The 21,771-nt window shown below is 42.9% G+C and overlaps 4 protein-coding genes and 1 non-coding gene across 5 annotated transcripts in view; all 5 read left to right on the plus strand.

The window, feature by feature from the left end:
• Positions 1-1,538, plus strand: part of NOP16 (NOP16 nucleolar protein) — a 7,082-nt gene extending 5,544 nt beyond the window's left edge. The window contains exon 6 of the mRNA XM_011362245.2: positions 1,358-1,538. The gene's annotated coding sequence lies outside the window, so the exon portion shown is untranslated. The remainder of the gene's footprint in view (positions 1-1,357) is intronic.
• The window catches only part of CLTB (clathrin light chain B), a 30,430-nt gene extending 26,001 nt beyond the window's left edge, over positions 1-4,429 (plus strand). The window contains exon 6 of the mRNA XM_023531887.1: positions 4,278-4,429. The gene's annotated coding sequence lies outside the window, so the exon portion shown is untranslated. The remainder of the gene's footprint in view (positions 1-4,277) is intronic.
• LOC105293634 (nucleolar protein 16-like) lies at positions 430-1,389 on the plus strand. Its single transcript, XM_023532003.1, has 3 exons — positions 430-438; positions 500-649; positions 1,205-1,389. The coding sequence occupies exons 1-3, from the start codon at positions 430-432 to the stop codon at positions 1,346-1,348; spliced, it is 303 nt and encodes a 100-aa protein (XP_023387771.1). The 3' UTR covers positions 1,349-1,389.
• A 3,365-nt stretch (positions 4,430-7,794) lies between the features above and the next one.
• TRRAP (transformation/transcription domain associated protein) overlaps positions 7,795-21,771 on the plus strand; it is a 114,650-nt gene continuing 100,673 nt past the window's right edge. Inside the window, exons 1-8 of the mRNA XM_023532004.1 lie at positions 7,795-7,946; positions 10,121-10,281; positions 10,693-10,742; positions 15,549-15,659; positions 16,667-16,771; positions 17,811-17,894; positions 19,228-19,284; positions 20,564-20,689. Coding sequence (XP_023387772.1) covers positions 10,182-10,281; positions 10,693-10,742; positions 15,549-15,659; positions 16,667-16,771; positions 17,811-17,894; positions 19,228-19,284; positions 20,564-20,689 — 633 coding nt within the window. The 5' untranslated portion in view covers positions 7,795-7,946; positions 10,121-10,181. The remainder of the gene's footprint in view (positions 7,947-10,120; positions 10,282-10,692; positions 10,743-15,548; positions 15,660-16,666; positions 16,772-17,810; positions 17,895-19,227; positions 19,285-20,563; positions 20,690-21,771) is intronic.
• On the plus strand, positions 13,353-13,471 carry LOC111741176. Its single transcript, XR_002780919.1, has one exon. It is a non-coding gene; the product is annotated as a 5S ribosomal RNA (ribosomal RNA).

Below are 21,771 nucleotides of genomic sequence, written 5' to 3' on the forward strand. Positions count from 1 at the left end.
TTTTTGCCTAGCTATTTTAAAAGCGAAGCCATTATTGGCTTCATATCTTGACTTTTTCCCTCACATGGAGCATAGAGGGCCCTGGGCTCGGCCTTAGGCCCTAGTTGCTATAGCTCTCATTTATTTCCATATCTTGTATTGTTGTAATACTTCAAGAAAAGAGGTTCTGAGAGTTTTAGAGCTGGAAGGGAGCCCTGTCCTGTGGGCAGGCAACATTTCTTCATCTCTGTCCCCAGGACCTGGCACTAAGTAAAGATTATTAGTTTGGTGCTTTACTTTTTAACTCATCTGAGGCTCAAAGAGGTGACGTGCCTTTCAGGTAGTTGCCATACTGATAGAAGATTGTGCATAGGCAGAGCCTGGGATCCAAGGGTCTGGAGAAGAAGGTTCTATTACTGAATATGGGGATGGAGAGACAGAGCCCATTAGATGGCTGGTGTAGCATCTCTTGTGGCTCGGGATTTGGTGAAGAGGTGACTAGGCAGCTCAAATAGTGTAGGAAGCAACACCTCATTCCTTGTCTTTGGTTTCTCTCACCTTAGACCTGGAGGCAGAAGCCAGCCTCCCAGAAAAGAAAGGAAATACGCTGTCTCGGGACCTCATAGACTATGTACGCTACATGGTGGAGAACCATGGGGAGGACTACAAGGTGAGTGGCTCTGGCTTGCCAGGAAGAAACACTGGGCCCACTGCAAAGGCACCCTGGACAGTTCGTGATCTGATCTCCTCGCCTAGGGCCTATTTCCTGAAACTGAGTCGAAACAGTGGGAAGAAAGACTCTAGGAAATGGATCCCACTGACAGAATGCTTATAGATGGGATAGACTGGGTGGCTATCTGATGGATATGTTGTTTCCCTTGCATGGTATTTTTAAAGAACTTGAACAAGTTGCCATTTTAATCATGGGCGGTTTCAAATAAAAGTCCATATTTTTTGCTTCTCTTAAAAATCAAAAGATCTGGGTATACTTGATGACCGTGCCCAGATGGCAGTAGTCGGCTATGGATGGAGCATGAGCTGCTCCGCTGGCCTCAGCTCCTGCCTGGTCCCTGAGGCCATCTGCACCCATTTCTCCAAATATACAGTGGCTTTTGAAGTGAGGAATCTGAGCCTCTGGGATAGGAAGTGGCTTGCCTACCACTGGCAGAGCTAGGATTTCAACATTCGCTTGTCCAGTCCTCAAGTGGCCCTTCTCTCTTCTTAGGCAATGGCCCGGGATGAGAAGAATTACTATCAAGACACCCCGAAACAGATTCGGAATAAGATCAACGTCTATAAGCGTTTTTACCCAGCGGAATGGCAAGCCTTTGTTGATTCTTTGCAGAAAAATAAGATGGAGGTTGAATGACTGGTTTACATCTGCCCAGGCTGAGGCTTCCTTCTGGACCCGAGAAGCTGGAACCAGGGTTTAAGGCAAAGAAGGGTGTGTGGCTACAAATGAGGCTAGCCAAACCCCATGGAATCAAAAGGTTTTCTTCTTTCTCACTCCCATCTCTGGGGAAGGAACTGCCTCCCAGAGACTCCAATTTCTTCTGGAGGCTCCGGGAAAAGCCAGAACCTGCTGTTTTCACAGTTGATGGTTTGTTTGAATATACTCTGTACAGAATAAAATAAGGCTCTTTTACTTCTCTGATGATTTTGTGTTTGCCCCTCCCAGCTAAGCACTGCAGCCACCCCTATAAGAACCTACTCAGCCAGGGCAGGGAGGCACATCATGTGCCACATTCATGTGCCCTCCTAGGCATAGCCTCTTCCCCCTTCCCCTTTCCTGGTTCCCTGGCCCTGCCTTGGTTTCCCACACAGTAGTCCCATTAATCCTTCTACAGAAATCTGCCAGGAACCCTGGGCTTCTTGGAGGGGGCCTGCCTTGCCATTACTAGCCCCACTCCTAGGCTGGGGGTTGTTGGACTGGTTCTCCACACCCTAGCCTGAGGCTGGCTGTGGCTTAACTGATAGAGGTTGAGCAGCTGGCTCCTGGTCTGCGTTCTACCTGCCCTCAATGCTCATCTTCAGGTTGCTTGATGATCTTCAGGTGTTGGCCTTGGCCTGAAGGGAACCCGAGGGCCCCAAACCTGCTTTCTCAGACTGGTGGATTGCTGAATACCACCCTAATGTATGTCAAGCCCTGGGCTACACATTGCATGGCCATTCTCTGGGGCCAGGCCTGTAAGGAGGAGGTGATGACTGTTCCATAGCAGGATCACAAGCAGGGTGTAGGGTGGTCACTTGGCATTTGAGACTTTGTCCTCAGCTATAAATAATACAGAAATCTTCTTATTCCTAAGATTTCTCCTGGAAGCACGTAAAGTTCTTTCATCACTGCTCTTGAAAAGGAGGGTGTAGTGTTTTCACATGGATCGTTTTGCATAAAACCCTATAGGGTATGTGGTTTTATCATCATCTTACAGGTAAGGAAACAGGCTTGAGAGATGTTAATGGGGGTTTTGAGGTCAGGTCTTTACAACAGCTAATACTAGGCTTTCACATGTTGTCCTCCCCGTTGGCTCCTGAAGGAGTCCATCTATCCCACATCATCACAACAGGCTGGGAGAGTCCCAGAAGCCCCTCCCGTATCAGACCCAGCCTAGACTCCAGCAGTGACTGGCCACTAAGCATGGCGAGCACAGCCTTTTGGGTCTAGTCTGCAAAAGAACTGCGGGCCTTTGTTATTTGGCCTCATAATTTTGGTCCTTCAGAGCAGCATCCCAAATTCAGGCCTTTGACTAGGCTGGCCCCTTTCCTTATTTCGTTACCCAGTTAAGTTGCTAATTTTTGGAAGCCTTTCCTACCACTGTCCCCCGTCCCTCAGGCTTTGTAAGTGTCCTGTAGTGCCTGTGCCCCAGACTTCTGTAGCAATAGTTATCACAGTCATAACTGCCTTTTAATCTGCTTGACATCCTCAACTGGGCAAGTGTGGGGACCTTGCCTGGTTGTCCTCGGACCCCGGCCCCATGCAGTTGTTCAGGGAAGGCTTGTGCCGTGGCTGACAGCATAGGCCCTTCGGACAGGCCAGAAGGGTGAGATTTTCATCAGCACCTCTCTGCAGAGGACCAGGAGGGTGTGGCAGACTGACTTCATCCCGTACCCAGTCCTTACAGCTGGTTCCATGGAGTCAGTGCAAACTGGTTTGGTTGGTTTGATTATAACCAAAAGCAAAGCCTTCAATGGAGCAAGCAGTCCAGAGGCTGTGGATCCACAGAGAACAGTCACTCTGGGCTAAAAACTGCAGTGCCGGCAAACGTGCTTAGGCTATGGTGGAGTCTGTCCCCATCGCTGCTCCACCGATGCAAATTAGCACATGAAGGGCTTTGAAAGTCTGCCTTTAAAGATCTTCCTTAACTGTTTTCTTTACATATTTGACCACAACTCTTTTCTGGGGACACTTATAGGGTGCACAGAACACTGAGGCAATGATGAGCCAGGCACTCGAATGAGTTAGGTGGTTAGTCAAGCCCTGTCTCTGCCAAGTTTTTGGAAACACTGAAAATAGCTGAGGTGCCATGTTAGTTCCCCCATGGGCCTCTAGGTGTCAGGAGCCCAGGCCGGAAATCTCCATGGAGGTAATGACCAGAGAGTGCCTAGGCTGGGAGATGGGAGGGCTACTCTAACTTGGGAGGCAAGGGAAGACTTCTGGGAAGGGGTAAGGTCTGCGCTCAGTCCTGAATGACAAAAAGCAGCAAGACATGAGTAGGTCTGGGGAAGAGCATTCCAGGAAGAGGTGACGACAAGTGCAGAGGCCCTGAGGCAGGACCAAACCAGGCTTCCTCTGATGCCAACGCTGTTCCTGGGGCCTGAGGTCAGAGGAAACAGGGCTGGGGAGGTGACCGCTGGACCAAGCAGCCCAGAGAAGGCTGGGCAAAGCCGCCTGGCTCAGTGGGGGCAGAGGGTCATTGACGCAGGGGAAGACAGATCTGAGACCTCTGCCTATCTCCACCTGCAGGGCATCCGAGGAGGCTTTTGTGAAAGAATCCAAGGAGGACACCCCGGGCACAGAGTGGGAGAAGGTGGCCCAGCTGTGCGACTTCAACCCCAAGAGCAGCAAGCAGTGCAAAGACGTGTCCCGCCTGCGTTCGGTGCTCATGTCCCTGAAGCAGACGCCGCTGTCCCGCTAGGTGCCTGCCACAAGCATGGCCACAGAGTGGGTCGGGCACCTGCTTTGGGAAGGAGGTAATGCCTCCAGCAGCTGCTCCTTCTCCACACAGCCTGGTCCATTTGACCCTGTCTCCCAGGGCTGGGAGTGGGACCTGCACCCATCTCACCTCCGTTCCCTCCCTCAGAGAGGTAGAGCACCTGCTTTGGGCAGGAGGGAAATGCCTCCAGCAGCTGCTCCTTCTCCACACAGCCTGGTCCATTTGACCCTGTCTCCCAGGGCTGGGAGTGGGACCTGCACCCATCTCACCTCCGTTCCCTCCTGGCCCTACGGCCCAGCACCTCACACCTCAGTCTACAAAATTGTGACTGTTTTTCTGATGTATTTTTGTCCTTGGCTTAAAGGGTGTGTTGTTAACTCTTTTACACTTATTTATCATCATTCTCATTTCTCTGGAAGCCCCAGCTGGAGTCAGGGCTCAGTTTGTGCTCAGATCTCTCCCAGCTTTGGCCTTGAGACAAGGCGAGGCTATTCCCCTGTAAACCCAGGGACTCCCAGCTGGAACTGGGTGTCCCAAGCCCTCTGTGTCCGCTGCCTGCACCCCCAAGGAGGAAAGACAACCTCTCACAGAATGTTGATCCTTGAACAAGCCTGTGAGATAGGGATTCTGTCACACAGCCTCAGACACCAAGGCTCCCAGAGGGTAAGTGGGAGGGAAGAGGCAAGACCAGCAGTTCTCAGTGGAGGCTCTGTCTAAGCCTGGAGAGAGGCTGGTGAAGGTAGCCTGTGTCAGACCCCCTTCCTTGGGATCGGCCGGGTCCCTCGGTGTGGTGTGCCCACTGCGGTCCCTCATTCAGCTGTGCCCCTCTGTGGATTGGGGATAAATGTCCAGTGACCACACCTCTTCCCCTTCTGGCCAAGGTTGCAAACTGGCTACATTCAAAATATTGTGACCTGCATAGTGCTTAAAAAGATCTGAGTAATTGCCAACCATATTAGTTTCCTAGGGCTGTTGTAACAAAGTACCACAGTGTCTGGGTTAGAACAGAAATTTATTGTCTCACCGTTTCGGAGGTTAGAAGTCTGAATTCAGGGTGTCAGCAGGGCATGGTCCCTCTGAAGTCACTTGGGAAGGATCTGTTGCAGTCTTCGAGCTTCTGGCAGCCTTCGGGGTTCTTTGGCTTGTAGATGTATCACTACATCCTGAGTTCATCTTCATATCACCTTTATGCGTATCTGTCTCTGACAAAATTTCCCCTTTTAATAAGGACACCAGTCATATTGGTTTAGGGTTCACCTTAATGATCTCATTTTAACTTGAGTACCTCTGTAAAGATGCAAATAAGGTCACATCTGAGGTACTGGGTTAGGATTTCAACCTATTTTTTTTTTTGTGGGGACACAAATGCCTACAGTTAAAAAGCAGTGACTGTCTTTAGAAGTGCCATAGTCCTTACCACTTCATAGCTGTTCTTTGAATCTTGAGGCCAAGGTCACCACAATGTACTGTTCTATGTTCAGTCTTTGCTTTACAGCTGAGAGACCATGGTGGGGGCAAGAAATTTAGCTGAGTCTGGTCATACAGCCCTCTGTTTAAAACTCCAAACTGTCAGGGGGCTCAAGAAATGGGTGTGTCTTCATTTTTTTTGGCAGCTTGTAGCTGGTGTTGAAATTGACAGACACAGATGGAAGGAGTCTGGGTCTGAACCAACACTTTAGAGCTGATTACAGACTAGGAATTCCTAGTCTGTATGAATGCAAAAGTCAATAGTTGCCTCTCTTCCAGTTTGCTAAGGTCCCAGGCCTCCTTTTTCCCTTACACAAATCACTGACAAGCTTTGGGATTATGCTCCTTCCGTGATACCAGACTGCTCTGAGCCTGTTTCCTGTCTGTAAAATGCACCGAGTACCAAGTGGAGATGGTCTAGTTCAGTGGAGTTTTAAGTGCTCTCAGATGGGAATGAGGGGAGAACAGAGTACAATAGAAGGCAGAAACTTCTGCTGACAGGACCTTTGCAGGCGCCATCTAAAGGAAGGTTTTCCTACTGAAAATTGGAAATTGTTGGAAAGATCTTTCCCCCCCCCAAAATAGTATCACTCCAGAGAATCTCCACTTTTACAGGTGCCCCAGTTGCAGGAAAGTTGGGCAATCATGAGACAATATGATTGCTAATAGTCCCTTTAATCTTTAGCTTATTTCTCCAAAAACCAAGAGCCTTGGGGATAAGACAATGAATTCAAACTACAAGTGAATCAGAGTTTACTGAGTAGGGAGTGGCTAAGGCGTGGCACAAATAGATATATGCAACACTCCAACTGAACTGAATCTGAGATTCTTGAAAAACATCTGTTGCTTAGTCAAGTGGCCACTTCCATCTCCACTGTTTGGAGGGTGGGAGGGGTGGCTTGTTAGGGGATATGAGGGAAAACGTCCTGTGGCAGGACCAGTTGTTACTCCTGGGGGTGGGAATGACGCTGCGAAGCTTTCAAGGCCAGGCTGTGCAGGCTTATGGTGGAGACTTACAGAGAGGGTGCAGCAGGACGCAGCAAGGTAGCTGCAATCGTGAAGCCCTGGGCAACGAAAGGTGCTCATCATGAGCTGGGAACGCTGGCTCTGACCCTGGTCAAAGCAGTAGAGGCCGTAGGTAGGGGCGGGAGCCGTGCTCAGGCAGCTTGAGGAGAGAACAAGGCAGGTCGGTCACCCGGAGGCCCACTCCACTGTGGGCCTTCCTTTCCCATGGTTAAGACTTTAACAATAGCTGGCGATGTTGGTGTGAGGCCGAGGTGTAGGTTGAGGCAGGGTTCTAGAGTTTAAAGCTGCATCATCCCAGGCCCTTAATCTCATCCCTTCTGCTCCAATAAGGTTCACTCATCGCCCGGGCCCCTCGCCACATCTTCAGTTCAGTGTCATTCAGGTCCCCCTGGCGTCCCCGTTCCTACTCTATTTCATTCTACGTGTCATCACTTCCTCTCGGTCTACAGTTCCTTACAGTACCTGCTTACCACCTATGGGTACCATTGGGTTCTTGCGAGTTTTGCGCAAGACATTTTCCTTGCCGGTTCCCGGAGTGCTGTAGACACCCGTACTTTTTCCCTTCCAGGGCCTCTTGGACCAGCCCACGCCATCACACCTGAGTAACGGGGCATTCTGTTCCATTTGCCCTCCATCTCAGCTTTGTTCTGGCCTAGCTCAAGGCATCTGCAGAAGCAGACGGAAAACTGGACTCTTGAGGTCCAGCCTCAGGATGATGCAGCTGCAGAAAAAAATGACCGAATGGGTCACCTCCAGACAGAACACTGGGTCTTTCCTTGGCTTACAGGGTCTATCTCCAGCCATTTCTCTACGATCTTCCTTGCCTCCTCCCCCTTTCCCGAGCTGAGAGGGACCACAAGAAGGGAGCGTAGAAGAAAACCTCATTCTGCCTGCCAAGTTCAGGTCAGGGGTGGCCTCTCCCCGTGCTGGACTACCTCCAACAAGTCCATCGGGTGCTCACCTCCCCCGAGCAACAGCCTAACGTCCCTCCCGCACCTCCCCCGAGCCTCGGTCGGAGAGGAGACTTAGGGCGAAGGGAGCCAGAATCAAAGACATCACCGGCCGGCCGCAGCATCCCGGCCGGCGTCCCCGCCTACGCGGGCGCGGTTTAAAAGGACAGGAGGGTCCTCCAGGGCTAGACCGCCCCTCCCCGTTCCCGCCCAGGCCGCACCCACTTGGGGGCGGCGCGCCGGGGCCTATTTCTCCCGCGGCGGGATTAGCAGCCTTAAGCGGGGGCGGGACTGCGTGTAGCAGGTCCGGGGCTATCAAGGCTTCGCTGGGGGTCACGGGCCAGGGCTGCTGGACGCAGGCCGCCGAGGTCAGGTAAGTGCAGGAGAGCAGTGGAACGGCCCCGGGAGGCGCGCGCGGCGGGCACGACGAGTGCGGCACGGTTCAGGCGTGGGGAGGCCTCTGCGGCGCGATGGTCCCGTGGAACGACAGAGGGCGGCTCCGTGCGCCTCGGGTTCCCCGGTTCTCCACCATCGCCCGGTCCCAGCCGCAGCCCTCTAACCTCCGGCGCTGCCTGTCGGAGCTGGGGAGCAATGGGAAGCAAAGGGCTAGCGGCGCGGAAATTGGCCCTTGGCGCTCGCCGTAGTACGGCCTAGGAGGCGGGTGCTCGGTGTCGGGGCACAGTGACAAAAGGAGGGAAGCGGAGGGCTGTTCGAGACCGGGGAGATAGAGCGTGGGGTTGGGACATCGTCATCCCGGAGGAGGCCCTGGTCAGCCTGGCATCTCCGGGCCTCCACGCAGGCACCTGGCTCGCCTAGCCCGGCGCAGAGAGCGAAGGTAGCGGCGACCACAGCGCCCCCTCTGGCCCGGCGGCGCCGCCTCAGGGTCCGGGCGGCTGGGCGGGGCGGCCGCGCGCGGCGGGCGGCGGGGCCGTTTGCCCGAGTGCGGGTACTGCATAGGCTCGGGCCTGTCCTCCTGGGCCCGGGGTCTCCACGGAAGCCAGGCTTGGGTCCTCAGCCGTCTTAAAGCTGCTCCCCGACAAGAGGAATGGGATGTTTTCACTCCTTAGGTCCCCCCGGCCGGAAAGGGGAGCCTGGCCCCTCGGGGCCCCAGAAAGTGGAAGAGTTGACAAATCCGGTGAAAAGGGGGTCTGAGCCTTTAAGAAGTTTGGGCACGACCAGAAGTTTGTTAGGCAGAGAGAGGCCATGATCCTGAGATTTGGGTTCCTGGGGATGGGGTTGGGGATGGGGATGTGGGGCCTTCGGTTTGGAGGAGGGAGTGACCTGAAAAAGGGAGCAGTAGTCAGGTTTGACAGAATTACTCCCTTAAGCCCAAGGAGTGGGACGTCTGGTGGACTGTGCTGTAAGAGAAGAGCTGTGGGTGTTCTCTCTACATTGGAGAAGTGCTGTTGGTGTCCTGAGAGAGGGGCCTGAAGGGCCTTTGTGGTGTCGGGGTGTCCCCATCACTGGGGCAGAAGTGTGAGCTGCAAGACAGTGTAGCCGGTAGGGCAAGACTTTTGAAAGGCCTGCAGAAGAGTTATTGGTGTGTCTGTTGAAGAACGAAGACAATAGTCAGGAAACTGCCTCTCAAGGCAGAATGAAATTAGATATGTGCAAGGAGGATGGGCAAAAGCAATTTCCCCAGGTTTTCTAGACACTTTCCTGAGGGTTCTCAAAATTGAAACCAAGTTTCCCCCTCTATTTTTCAGCTTGAAACAGGCAGTTCTCCAAGTGTGGTCAGCAGCCTGTTTCCCACTCACTGAAATGCTTTTTAGAGCATTTATTAATTCAATCAAGGAATATTTTTTGTGTGCCTACTGTGTGCCACCTGCAAACAATTTACAGCTTCATGGGCTCCTAACTGAACTATGGTCTCTGGGAGATATGTTTGAGAATTCACGTGGTGGATTTGATGGGTTTAATTTGTTTGGCACCTGGTGATTTAATGCATATTGAAGTTTGAGAACCAATCACCTAGGGCAGAGGTGGCCAAACCATAATCAGCTGACCAAATCCAGCCTAATGCCTGTTTTTATATAGCCCATAAACTAAGAGTGGTTTTTACACTTTTAAATGGTTGGGGAAAAAAAATCAGAAGAAGAGTAATGACATGACATAAGAGAATTATATGAAATGCAAATTTCAGTTCCATAAATAAAGTTTTATTGGATCACAGCTACCCTCCTTCATTTATATGTTGTCTGTGGCTGTTCTTGCTACAATAGAGCTGAGTAGTTGTGACAGACCGTATGGCCACAAAGCCTAAAATATCTGGCTCTTTACAGAGAAAGTTTGCCTGCTGGGTGCTGGCCTAGGGAAAGAAGGAAACATGGTAGGAAAGGAAAGCATCTTTCCAGAACAATCATGATTAGAAATTAGTAGATAAAATTTATTTAGGTGAATTTTATTGTTAAAAAAGCAAAGGGAATAGTATATTCTGGATTAATGCAAAAGTATTTAGATGAGCAGAGGCGTTTAGGTAGGATTTTCATAGATATTGTGAGCCTGTGCCCTAAATAAGTGGGCTAACCTATATGTTTCTTTTCAAAGGCTAGATGAACTCATGGACCTGATACTTTTCTTTTGAGAAACAAATTATATTGAAAGAAAAATGGCATTTGTTGCAACACAAGGGGCCACAGTGGTTGACCAAACCACTCTGATGAAAAAATACCTTCAGTTTGTGGCAGCTCTCACAGATGTAAATACCCGTGAGTTGATCCTTTTTGTTATTAAGAACTACTTTAGTGTGACTCTTTCATCTCTGTTTAAATGCTTTGTACGTTGACATAAATAGTAACATTAACTCTTATCCTAATTTTCCCTTTCTCTGCCTTGTGGAGAAGCAAAGTGATGAGCATTACTGGCTGGAGCCCCAAAGAGGCACGTGTGTGTGTGTGTGTGTGTCTGTGTCTGTGTCTCTGTCCTTGTCTATGAATGCACACATATGTCTGGGAGTACGAATGTGTGTGACTGGTTGTAGGGAACTAGTTATGTGCCTTCTGTTGGACCATGACAGTCAAACTGATAAGATCTGATTGCTTCTCTTATTAAATCCAGTAATTTTAGGAACATTCTTAACATAATTTCGATTACCTGATGATTTGTTTTGCCATTTACAGCTGATGAAACAAAGTTAAAAATGATGCAAGAAGTTAGTGAAAATTTTGAGGTATGAGCTTTATTTATATTTTATATTTTTCATTTTGAGTTAAATATTCTCATGGACTTTCCTATTGCTTCTGTTAATCTTTACTAGAAACTCAGAAAACATCTCTTATTGTAATTGTATATTAAAATTGAAATTTGAAAATTTGTACACAGTGTTGTTCAACTTCTTCATACTAGTGATTATTATTTGGTTTTGGTTGGGTAACTTTTTTCATTTTTAATGCGGTAGCTCTTCAGGCATATCCTGTTAGGATGTATTCAAACATTTGCTGTGAACTTATGTTCAGGCAGTAGATGGTATGTTACTATGGAAAGAGAGCTGGATGTCAGTTTTGGCTCTATTATAACTTCTGTGGCCTTAATCAAGCAATTCCTCTCTTCTGGGCCTCACAAACAACAATTTTATATTGTCCCTTAGGTCCCTTGGGCTCTGTTTATTTTTCAGTTTTTTTCTTTGTTCTTTAGACTGAGTAATTTCTATTGATTTGTTTTCAGGTTCACCAACTATTTTTCTGTCATCTCCAGTCTGCTGGAATGTTATTTTTAAATTAGTTTATTTGTATCTTTTTTTTTTTTTGTATTTTAAAATTTCAGTTATTGTAGTTTTGGTTCTAGAATTTCCATTTGGTTCTTTACAGATTTCTCTGCACATTCCCTGTCTTCATTTATTAAGACCATATTTTCCTTTTATTTTTTGAGCATATTTATAATGACTGCTTTAAAGTCTGTCTGCTAAATACAACATTCGGGTACTATACAGGTTGAATTCTGTTGACTATAGGTCACATTGTCCTGCTTCTTTGAATGTCTAGTTGTTTTTGGCTGTATACTGGAAATTGTGTGTGCAGTGTAGGGACTGTATATCTTGTTATCTCCCTTTGAAGAGTGTTGATATTTTTATTGTAGTTGGCAGTTACTTGCCGGCTAATCTCACTTAACTTGTGTAGCCTTGGTTTTATGCTATGGTAGGGAGGATCTGTGGGTAGCCCAAGAAGTTTCCTCAAAGCTTGAAGTTAGACTGACTGTGTTGGAACGGGTCTAGAAGAGACCTTACTCTAGAAAATGGTCCTTCTTCAGCTGGACATCTGGGGTGTTATAGAAGTGTTAAGAAGGTAGAGACTGTGGCTGGGCTAGACCCCCAACAACTTCTGACATTGCTTGATCTCATATCTCGTATCATCTCTAGCCCCAAAGCCTCCACTTTCTGGTAAGTCTTAGGTAGCCTTATGCTGCCTTACCTGTATGTGCAACCCAGCCTTCAGTCAAGGCCTTTGGGAAACATGGGAGACCATTTCCATTCCCATTCTGTAGTTTATTTTTCCAGCCACTTCAGCTGCCCCCAACTCTGGTGTTTACTCTGTAGCTCAGCAGGACCTCCATGCTCTCCTTGAGTCCCAGCCCGCTGAGCCCCAGTTGGGCAGTTGGACCTAGGCAGAGAGCCATGGTGATCATGGGGCTCACCTTGTGAATGTCCCTTCTCTTGGTCCTATGCTGCCTCCTGTTTGGCAGCTGAAAGATGTTCTCTCGTGTTTTGTCTAGCTTTATAGTGAGTATGGTGCCAGTTAGCCTCAGAAGGCAGAAGAGAAAAGTCATATTTCTTATTTTTAATATGGGGTTGATAAAACCTTTCTCACAGAGTTAATTAAGATAAAATATTTCCTAGCCTCTGGCATGGTCACTTGAATTAGTAAACATTAAATAAATGCTAGTAGAATTGAATCAGATACCCTACTATCTGTAGTAATAGATACCATTTGAATTTGGTGTTCTTTTTTTTTTTCCCCCCAGTATATGTGCCGCCAAAGCGAGCATAGGTTTTTTTGTTTGTTCGTTTTTTGTTATTTTAATGTTTTCAAGGACTTGCTGTTTTAAACCGAGCTGGAAAAAACATCCTGAGATATTTAGAGATTGAGCTAAAGAGTTTTGACTTCTGCCCAAGTTGCTAATATAAGTTGTTAAAAAAAAAAAAAACCCCAAAAACTAAAAAGGTGGGAGGTAGAACAGGATACACCTGCATTATGTATTTTATTGGAAGAACTGTTAGGAGAGACCCAGAGCCCTGGCAGGTTTATTTGAGAGGCTGAAATCACAGGGTGCAAATGAACCTGTAGGAACAAGCACATTGGCCAGGCCTCTGAATGTGGTCGTGGAGCTCTCTGGATCAAGTGTCTGACCCCTTTCGATCCCATTTAGTGTCTGACAGCAAGTTAGCTCCTGGCTTTTCTCGCAGATGTATTGATTAAATTAACAGAAGTAAGTGTTAGTCAAGCAATTTATTTGGGCTTTTCCAAACAGTGATTTGAAACCTGTATGACATAGTCGTCTGAATTTAAGGTAAATGTCTAAGTCCTTCAAAGAATTAAATACTGGAATGACCATTAGTAGGTAATTCTAAATTACTAGCACTACTTTTCCCGAAAAAAATATTTAAGTGAAGTGAGTGAAATTAAAAAAAAGAAACAATTCCCAATGATTTTAGGAGTCTTAGAAAATCATTTCACTAACCACTTTGAGGTAAGATTCTAGGTTACATAAGGAAACCTTCAAGTTAGAAATCACATGAAAAGTTCATATGGATCAAAAAGCTGGGGGATGAGTTAAAATGGCAGAAGTCTACGGCCATGCCACCCTGAAATTGCCCAATCTCATCTGATCTTGGAAGCTAAGCAGGGTTGGGCTTGGTTAGTACTTGGATGGGAGACCACCTAGGAATACCAGGTGCTATGGGCGTTTTAAAAAAAAATACTGGCAGAATAACCGGGCAAGTTGTTGAATGAGTCTTTTTTACAGAAGAAATTTGATACTCAAAATTTTTAATAAGAGTTAATTTGAGCCAAATTGACAAATTTGCTAGGGGAGCAAGATCTCAAATGCTCTCTGACACATGGGTGTTTTGAAGGCTATGGACTCAGTGGTCGATATGGGCATCTGAGCAGATGAGCTTGATTTCTTGATAACCTTGATAATGTTCCAGTATGAAGCTTTTCTCTCTTCCTTGAATGTGGGTGCTTCATAAAAACTCTTAAGCTTTGGGGTTGAAGGGTGACCAACACAGTTCTTGTCCCCAATGAATTCACAGTCTATTTGGGGAGGCCGTGGAGGTACTGCACAACTCCTAGGGTTGCCTCCCACACAGTGTTCAATGCAAATAGAGCTCCTAGAATCGTACACTAGATTGGCCCTGGGGGAGCTAATGCTGAGGTGCCCAATCCAAGAATTGTACTTTGTTTTTGCCCCTTTGGCAGCACCACACTCTTATCTGTTTTTCGGGGTTTTTTTTTTGCCTGTTTTCTCTCTCTCTTTTTTTATAGACTACTCTTCTGAGATTACCTTATGTAATAGACAACCCCAAATATTTATCTTCAGCCCAGATCAGTGTCTTGAGCTCCATATGCTTAGATTTCACTGCCTAGGTGGCTCGTCTCATGGGCTTGTTCCAAAGTTTAACTCCTTTCTCTTATACCCCCATTCCTGCCATCCTGCTTGCTCTCTTTAGTGCCTTTTACATTCAAGCTTTCTCATAATCTTGTGCCTTTGCACATGCTTTTCTTAGAACTTTCTTCTTTTCTACTTTTCACATGGTTAACTCCTGGCCTTTAAGGTTTTAGTCTAACACCACTTCTTTAGGAAGGCAGTCTCTGCCATTGGTTCCGTTCACAAATTATGTCCCATTGTTAGATGTTCCCTTAGTTGCCAGCACTTCTTCCATTATAATTCTGCACTGTTAGTTCTTGATATTTATCTTCCTCACCACACACTGCTGCTTTCCCCATCTCTGAGGGCATGAATTATGTACTTTCTTCATTTTTTCGCTATTGTACATATGCTATAGGAGCTCAATATACATTTGTTGAAATAGCAAGTGAGACCTAAAAAGGGGGAAAAAGACTTAGGTGTTAGGTACACTTAATTTGAATGTATTTCCAAAATTTAATGATCTGACATTCAGTAAATTTTTTTTTTTTTTACTTCTCTGAGCCCCTTTCATCTGTGGAATGGGTATAATACTTAGCTTAGGGTTGTAGTGAGGCCAGAGAATAAAAGGCATATAGCACAGTGTTTGGCACATAGATGCTCTGTAAATAATGACAATATTGAGCTTTTACCATAGACAGTGTTGTAAGCTTTACATATATTAACCCATGTCATCTTTACGTAATTCCCTAAGGCAGGAAATATCCTCTCTTAACAGATGAGGACACTGAGGCACAGAGGTTAAGCAGCTGTTTAGAATTCTAAGTGGGATCCAGAAACTGCACTAGTAGCCATTTTTACTATACTATCTCCAAACTATAGTTTTGTTTCCTATTTTCCTCTTAAAAATCAGTGCTAAATCAGGGATAAATAATATATTAGATTTGATTATAATCTAATTCATTTAGACCTAATTAGTAAATTAGATTTTTAGATTGAGATTAGTAAATTAGATTTTTAGTTTGTTTAGGCTCTTTATTTTCCACATGGAGAAATGCAGTCCTAGAAGCTAAATGACTTTTCAGAGGTCTTAGAGTGTGGCAGAGCCAGCCTAGAACTGGATCCAAGTTCACCATTTTACACAGCATTAGAATTTCTAGTTTTAACAGTAAATTTTATCATTTACTTCTCTTGAATTGGATTTCAGTAGCAATAGTCATCCCAGTTTATTTAAAACTACATTATCACTAAAGCATCTAAAAGTTCGAAAAATTACTTTTGGCTCTTCTAAAATATTTTATATTCTTTTGAGGTTATTATGCTACTATGTGAATTTGAAATGAAAATATGTACACAAACTTAATGGGATTTTCTTTTATTTTTATGTAATTAGAATGTAACATCATCTCCTCAGTATTCTACATTCCTGGAACATATCATCCCTCGATTTCTCACATTTCTCCAAGATGGAGAAGTTCAATTTCTTCAGGAGAAACCAGCTCAGGTAATCTGTTTACAAATATCAATGAGAAAAAAATGTCATGTAGTAGGATTGCAAGTATTTATAAATTATGACAACTCAAAAAACTTACAGTTCCATTTAAAAATGAGAAAGGTTTGTCACATAAGGATAACTTTTTCTAAGGCCATTACCTCCTTAGTTAACTGTTTTGGTTTCATTTTGTTGAGGCCATCTCTTTTTACAATTTAAATTAATTCACATTTGCTGACTGTGTATGCTATTTATTATAAACGAATTAGAATATATATAGAAGAAGGAATAATAGTTTAATGACCCTCCCCATACCTATTGTCCAACTCTTATTAATTGCAATTTTTAAAGTTCACAGCCAGTTTTGTTTTACCTGTCCCCACACACTTTTCATTTCTTACCCACCTTGATTATTTTCAAACAGTCCCATATCATTTTTTCTATAAATATTTCAGCATGTATCTCTTAAAAATAACTTAAAAATTACCATAATACAAGTGAAAGTGTATTGCTAAGTAAAGCATTTTTATGTTGTACTAGTTTAAGATGTATATATTTGATCTACCTTTTAGTCGTCAGCTTCATAGACAGAATCATGAAAGCTTAGTTTATGATAGAATTAGTCCTTGGGCCCATGATAATTGGAGAGGGCATTATGGGAGCTGAACTGAAATTATGAAGGGAGATCTCAAATGAAGTTATTTGTGTTTTGCTCTTAAATCCACTCCACATTTACACACAGATGTCCTTTCTGCTGGAAATCAGTTGTGAAAGGAAAAATTTGGCTTATTTGATTTGGTACACAGTAGTAGAAATACAGAAAGTAATGGTTTGCAGTACAGGCTTTGGATTATCTTGAAATAACTGACAGGACTGTTTCTAAAATGGGATCCATCCTGTAGTATGGTGGTTATCAGTGCTAGGTGCAGATAGCTGCGTGACACTTTTAGAATGCAAAAGAATTACTTTGGAACTCTTGGAAGGGTTTTGTATTTACATTTTTTATTTTTCTTCACCAGCAACTGCGGAAGCTAGTTCTTGAAATAATTCATAGAATACCAACCAATGAACATCTTCGTCCTCATACAAAAAATGTTCTATCAGTGATGTTTCGCTTTTTAGAGGTAACCTTTGAGAATTCTTGTTATTTAGCGATATTCAAAACTTTCAATGAATTTCTTATCGTAAAATACAGTGTTATATAAACTTTCAATAAAGTTTTGAGTCACATGAGTAAAAATTCTTAATGTCCATTTTTCTCCATTTTGCCAACCAAATTACAAAGATTATTAATTGAAGATTTTTTTTTTTTTTTTTTTTGAGTCACTGATGGATTGATTAGATATAGTGGAAATCTTTGAAAATAAGTTGGGGGGGTGGTCTACAAATTCAGAGTAGAGGGTTCTTTGGCTTTGTGTTTTCTAGTTTGTGTGTCAAGCACAGTAGATGCTCATAATGAGTATCTTTTAAGAGTAATTTGTAAACATTACGTGGGCTGGTATAGATGCTCATATTCTTGGGGCTAATTTATCTGGTACCTGTTAAATTGACCTCTAAAATTGTTTTCTTGCTGTTCTCAGTCTTGATGTGTTTAGATTTCTGTTGTGTTTCTGGGCCCCTAGGAAAGATGAGCTTTGGAGGGGAGAGAGTTGGATTCAGATCCTGGCTCCACCATGTATTAGCTGTGTCATGTTAGCGATGTGGCTTACCTTCTCTGAGCCTCAGCTTTCTTGTAGGTACAGTGTGCATGGCACCTCCCAAATCAGGGTGTGTGTGACATGTTTAGCACAGGCCTAGTACATGGTGGGTGCTTAGTAATTGTTTATTCTTTTGTCAATACTTTCAAGCAATGGAAAGTATCAGTTGAGCCGTTAATCGTAAGTTCATGGTGTGACTCATCATAAATGCCAGTTGACTCATTTGTCAGTGTTACTCATCAGAGCTCACTGGTTGGATGCCCTTCAGATGGTCCACCAGAGATCACAAAAGCTTCCTGTCTGGGACAGCTGTGTTCTGTGGGTTAATGAATTTTTTAACGAATCAAACCTAAGTTGGTTGATGGAAGGTGTGTATGCAGAAAAATGCTTAAAAAAATAGTCTTTAATTTTTATATTAAAGTAAGTCTTCAGAATTATAACTCTTAAATCCTTTTTTTTTTAACAGACGGAAAATGAAGAAAATGTTCTTATTTGTCTAAGAATAATTATTGAGCTGCACAAACAATTCAGGCCACCTATCACACAAGAAGTAAGTGTTTATCCTAATAGAATTTATAAAGTGTACTGACACATTCCTTCTACTATGTAAATTTTACTCTCTCTTAGAGTTGACGGAACACATGATGCTTTCAAGTGTAGAAAATACAGCCTGAGTCGGGGGGTAATTGTTTATGGGTTTAACAGTTACCTTGTTTATTTTGAATGTGTATATGAATATTTAACTGAATTTGTTTAGCAGTTGATATGTGTTAACCAACCAAACAGGCAGGGTTCTGTTTGAGTGGTTCTGGTATTGACATTTGATGTGCCAGAGGTTCCAATCATTTTCTGTTATACGGGGGTTAAGATGTGGGTTCTGAAGTCAGAACTGCGTTTGAACCTCAGTTCTGCAATTCAGTAGCTTTGTGACACTGGGTAAACTTGTCTTTTAGAGCCTTTTCTGTGAAATGGGGACAATCACAGTATAACCTCAAAGATTGCTTGAAGAATTATAATATAAAAGTGAGAGTTCTTAGCACAGTGATTGGCACCTACAGAGTAAGCATTAAATATTCTGTTAGCAATAATTAATTAATACAGTATCTTCTCTGATGATCACCTTAGTAAATGGCTGTTGTAGAGAATTTGGAAATTAGAAGCAGAGCGATGAAATAGAATTCTTTACGTCTTAAAAACATTGATTTTCTTTCTTTTTTCAAACCTTATGTGTATATTTCCTATATAATTGCAATAATACTGTAGATAACATTGTATTTCCTGATGGTTTCTGTTCACATTCATTTTATATATGTATTTTCTCAGTCATAAAAGTTCTTTATAAAGTTAATTTTAAATGAATGTATAATATTCTTACATATGGATGGCCTTATATTAGGATATTTAAATTATTTCAAAAATTTTTATTTTATGACTATTACCGAATATTTGTTTATAGTTCACATCACTTCATAGACTGGGTTTGTTGAAACAGAATTACCAGGTCAAAGGTGTTAATATTTTAATGTGCCTAATATACGTCGTTAAACTGCTTTCTGAAGGATTTCAGTAGTTTATGCTTTTTTCATAGCACCTGAGAGTCTCCCTCTCGTTGCATCCTCTCCAGCATGGTGTAGTATTACTTTCGAAAGGCAAAAAGTGGCATTTATTTTAATTTTTATTCCTTTGCTCTTCCTGAGTTAGAAAGATTGTTTTCTGTTTGTCAGTCTTTTGTATTTCTTTTTTTTTGTTCACATTTATTGCCTGTTTGTATTTTCAGTCTGACATTTTTTTACCTGTTCCATGAATTCTTGTATATTAAGATTATTAGTGTTTTTCTTATTGTATTTTCTGTTTATAAGTATCTTGTACTTTTTTTTTTTTAGATTCATCATTTTTTGGATTTTGTAAAACAGATTTACAAGGAGCTTCCAAAAGTAGTGGTATGTTTTAAATATTATTTGAATTTATTATTTATATTTATTTGTTACTTCCTTAATCTAAAGAGACTTCGGAGCACTTGAGTTGAATGCTAATTTTAGAATGGGGAATGTTTAGTCACAGTCAAAATCAAAATCTAGGTTGATAAATCAGCTATTTAAAATTCTGGTTTCACTGCTTATATTAAAGATTTTATTTTTGATATAAAAGCAATATATTGTAGAAATTTTGCAAAAATTATAATTCTCTCACTTGTAAGCAGTCTTTGACACTGTTTTGTTTTGTGTTTCACGTAGTACTTTTTAAAGATGGCCGTGCTCACCGTCATGAAGCCTTTTTTTGGGGGGTAGTATATACTTTCAGCATTTTTCTGTATCATTAAAATTCTTTTTTGTATTGAAAGAACTCTTTCCAAGCAGTGCCGACAGTGTAAATAAGTGTGTGTGGAATAGAAGAGGAACGTCTCTTCTCCCTTTTAGTCTACTTGTTAGAAGTTGCTGCTGTTACTGCTTGGAACATCTTTTAAGACTCTTTCCGGCAGTCATAATTCTTAGTGGCCTCCGTAATTTCTGTCATGTGCATGTACCTTGACCATCTTCCTGTTGTTGGTATTGCCAATTTTAAATTCTTTACCATCACTAATAATGTTTGGTAAATATCATTGTGCATGAATTTATGTGTCAGTTTTTATTTTAAAGATTCTTTTATGTTTAATTTTTTAAATGAATGTATGGTAAAATTGACTGTTTTGGTGTTTTAAGGATTTTGTTTATAGTGTATAAAACAATTACATTCCGAGTTACCAAGTCGTGTCACCTACCATTTCAGTCAGAGCTTTTCATAAGAAGCTGTCCTGGTGAATGTGAAGTTCACATTCCATTGAGAACGAAGGCCGAGAGTGAGGTCCTGGTCTTTAAAAATGTCCTCTGTGTTTTGCCTCCATTTCTATCTTTGATCTCTTATTTAGAAGACTGGAAAGTGAATTTGGGGGGTGGGGGCCATTCTCCCCACTTCACTTAGCATGCATGTCATCTTTTCTCAATCAGGAAGAAGTTGCAGAAAATACTAGGACAAGTTTTTGTTTTCTGCTCTTGGAGGTGGAGAATGTTGTCTCTGTCGTGTTGTCTTCGTGATCTTAGATAAAAAGTGCCCTGAGTACTGTGGGATTGGTACAGCATAAACACATAGCCAGTTGGTGTTTTCCATCATGTGTCAGGTGTGTTTTATTAAGAAATATTGTGTTTGACTTTAGGGAACATGATTTCTGTTCTTTTTATGTAGAACCGCTACTTTGAGAACCCTCAGGTGATCCCTGAGAACACAGTCCCTCCCCCAGAGATGGTTGGTATGATCACAACCATTGCTGTGAAGGTCAATCCTGAGCGTGAGGACAGCGAGACAAGAACAGTAAGTTTTTTCAGTTTTGTTTTGTTTTTACTCATATCTCCTGTACTTGGTAGAGGAAAAAATGAGATACCAACTTTTTTTTTTTTTTTGAGGCAATACCGACTTTTTAGACCACTTAAGCTTTTTTATTTTTTCTTACACATTTGGAGGTATTTAAGATTAACAAATGGGTGTGCATAAGGAAGCATCACCGATTCTGCTGTGCAGCCTCAAGGTGGCGCAAGTGAACTGCTCACCCTTCATGCAGAGATATACAGATAAAATTATAGTTGAAATCCAGAATCACCTGTTGGAAGGAGCAGCTGACCAGGGTGGGGGCCTTTGTTCCGTCAGCTTGACATTAATGAAGTCCCTTTAAACAACATAAACTGTAGTTCAGTGCCTGAGAGCATGGGCTCTGACAACAGAAGCTCTGGGACGATGTTCTAGCCCTACCACTTGGATTTTCTGGCTATAGGACAGTTCATAAATCTTTGTTCTAGCCTTAATTTTTTCCCTCAATATCTGAAAAACTTGTGAAATTTTGTAACGGAAGTATTGGTGTTTTCTGCAGATAATGTATTTGTAGTATCTGCCATATAAATAACATTAATGAACTTTTACTATATTTTTATGACTGAATTAAGAATAGCGTCTATATTTGTTTTATTGAAATGGTTTTGCAGAAAGTTTTAATTTGTGCTAGGATAAACAAGAAACTGCATTTTGAATAAAGATTTCATTTCTTTGTTCTTCTTGAATTAGAAACTTATTTTCTGTTTATCCATCTTTAGTTTTGCTTGTCCATTGCCCATTTGTATTTCGAGTCTGACATTTTCCTTACCTGTTTTATGAATTATCTATTAAGACCATTAATTTTTTCCTGTATTTATTGTAAAAATTTCTCTTTATAGGTATCTTTGGAAAAAAATGAGTAAATTTGTACTTGTTTTGATATAAGTAAAATAATAGATATTAATTTAAAGTCTTCTCAGATGATTTGAATCTTTCAGTTTTGACAAATTTTCTTGAAGTTTTTTTTTTACTATAGGCGATTACGTTGGAAAATATAAAAACCTCTCTATTAAATGATAGTTTTATGT

The sequence above is a fragment of the Pteropus vampyrus genome, unplaced genomic scaffold, assembly GCF_000151845.1.
Source record: "Pteropus vampyrus isolate Shadow unplaced genomic scaffold, Pvam_2.0 Scaffold74, whole genome shotgun sequence".
NCBI classification, from domain to species: Eukaryota; Metazoa; Chordata; class Mammalia; order Chiroptera; family Pteropodidae; genus Pteropus; species Pteropus vampyrus.